Consider the following 2,458-nt stretch of genomic DNA (forward strand, 5'->3'; position numbering starts at 1 on the left):
CCTGCTCCAATGCCAATGCCACCACCACCGCCACCGCTACCTCGTGCTTGAGATCTAATAGATGGTCGGAGGAAGATGGAGTGCGACAAGTAGATTTCCGTTAGATGTTTCAGGCACTTGGCGTTAACAGGACTTTTCATTGTTTTTGGGAACTGCGTGTACAACTAGGAAATCAATATCTCTTTCAATGCTTGCTAAAAGTTATTTATTCAATTTAATACTATGCCAAGTTCGTCGAAAGTACTAATGGCAAAGGTCTCAGGCTGACTTACTTAGATAGGGTTATAGGACACTTCTATTCTCTAGATTTAATCTAGACAGTAGATTCTCTGCGAGAGCCCTACGACGTTTTACGAGTGGCAATTGTTAGAGTGTTCTTTATATGTTTTATGACCAAACTTTCAGCTCGCAGACACTAAAGCTGCCATCCCAGGCAGCATACGATCGCCTACTGCGCTTGCTCCCTCTGCACAAGGCTGGACCACGCCATATCTTCAGACCTTGACCTGAACCCTCTGGAAAAATTCTTCGTCTTTGTTCTGTGAAACAGAGTACCCAAAGAGCCGCTTCTTCCTCGAGCTCTTTAATCAACTGCATGACCTGGCGCTCCAACTGCTTCATAACATCATGGCTCTAGGAATCGAAAATATAGAGCCTCTTGAAGCCTAAGACGCGTGCTCTAGGTATTGTGTATAAAGTGTTCGGTATATTCCTAAATTGTATGAAAGAGGAGTTGATGTCCACCATCCGCGTTGAGCAGCATAATAGGAACTGGCGCGATATAATTGGGGGATACCGTCGTGACACTAAAGTCTTCGTTGGACTGCGCCGGCCCTTTGTTGCTAGAAGCGCAAGGGTACGCGGCCATGTCAAGATGAAGAAAAGGAAAGGCGACGCGAAAATAGAAAGCGTAGGGATAGATTTCAAATTTGAAAACACGGAAGATTGTATCGCTTGATCTGACTAGCCATATACGTACAAGGGGTTAGCATGAAACCCCTCAAAAAACTGAGGTGCAAACCTCAAGATTTTGAGGTGATTAATAATGGAGCGTTGTGTATATATACAAAGCGAATCGATCCATAGATAGGGTATGCCTAGACCTCGGCAGATGGATACGGCATCTTTAAACGTCTTCGTGAGTATGTTTACTGGGACTCTTCGCTTCAATTTGCGTAAGGTACTTGAAGTCGTCATTGGAACATCGGCGGCAGAGCTCCAGCAGTGACTTAAGCAGGCATAGCGTTTTGACTGGAAGTTCTCTCTAAGAACTATGGAGCCATTACTAAGATCGAGGATCCGCTTCGGGTGTTTACAGTCAATGCTATCTTCCTTGTCGTGGGAATGGCAAAGGGTATGATTCGAGCTACATTCTTGGATCCATTGGTTCATACTTTCGAAGGTTTCTCGTGAAGACGATGATCCAGGAAGCAGGCGCCGTGCACTTTTGTCGACATCGTTATCCCATGGTATCAAGCCTCGACCTTGAGATAAACATTGTCAGGGTATTAAGTAGCTTTGGTTGATATAGTACCCATACGTACCGCAGGGCGAGAACACTTCCAGGATAATGATTTCTTGGCTCTTAAGGTATAATACGAACAAACACTCAACAAGCGTGATAGCTACTATCCCAACATCGCCGTACTTGCAAAACTTTGGCGCAGCCCAGTCGACGCATTTGAGTATGAAGGAGCACATTAGACAACCCTGCTTTGCAGCGAGTTGCACGTCGGCAAGCTAATGATCGTACTGGTGGATACTATCTTCGCCTTCCGATAGCTGACCCAGTGAGGTCCTTGGCAATTTACAGCAAAAGCAAGTGTACATTCTTTTCGTCTGGTCATCAAATTGTACCGTGAATGCCTTCTTCAACGCATGGTTGCCTAGAACTATCCTAAGGCTTCGGAAGGTGAGCAGCTTTTATGGACGAGTGGGCTGTGCTGCAATGCATAGCCACTATAGCGAGTGGGAAACTTAAATTATTAGCATGAATAGTGGCCTTGTGTTTATGTGGTATGGATGTCTCAACGTTGGGAAACCCGAAGACGTCCAGAGTAGATGTGGTCCATGCGCTGTATATCACCACGTGACCGTTACCCCGTCTCAATGAAATGGTATGCAATCACCCAAAGGGTACTTTAAATGGCGGAGGACTGTGGTAAGCAGGAGAAGTAGTAACGTAATCCACAAGTTAGTGGCCCGCACAAGCTAGTGGCCCACCCAACTCAACACGCGACGCGTCGTCCAACAACCACCCCAATGGCAGCACCACAACAACAAGAAGCCATCTTTCAAGAAGGCAGAGTTATTCTAGGCGTTCAAGCCTACAAGACCGGCCAAATTACATCCTTCCGAGGCGTTGAGAAACTATACGATGTGCCCAGAAAGACGGTTACGCGTCGCGCCCGTGGTATTCCTCCACAACGCGGTGCTATCTCCAAAAATCGCCGTCTTA

At 46.3% G+C, this 2,458-nt stretch overlaps 1 protein-coding gene across 1 annotated transcript; it reads right to left on the reverse strand.

Moving 5' to 3' along the window:
• Positions 1–963: 963 nt before the first annotated feature.
• On the reverse strand, positions 964–2,025 carry BDZ99DRAFT_539549 (HET-domain-containing protein; the record flags this gene model as incomplete). The annotated part of the gene is made up of 2 exons (XM_033726673.1): positions 1,545–2,025; positions 964–1,484 (listed from the first exon to the last, which is right to left on the reverse strand). Exons 1-2 carry the CDS (start codon positions 1,699–1,701, stop codon positions 964–966), a joined length of 678 nt encoding a protein of 225 aa, XP_033573047.1. The 5' UTR covers positions 1,702–2,025.
• Between the last annotated feature and the right edge of the window lie 433 nt (positions 2,026–2,458).

The sequence above is a fragment of the Mytilinidion resinicola genome (genome assembly GCF_010093595.1).
Source record: "Mytilinidion resinicola strain CBS 304.34 unplaced genomic scaffold BDZ99scaffold_17, whole genome shotgun sequence".
NCBI lineage: Eukaryota > Fungi > Ascomycota > Dothideomycetes > Mytilinidiales > Mytilinidiaceae > Mytilinidion > Mytilinidion resinicola.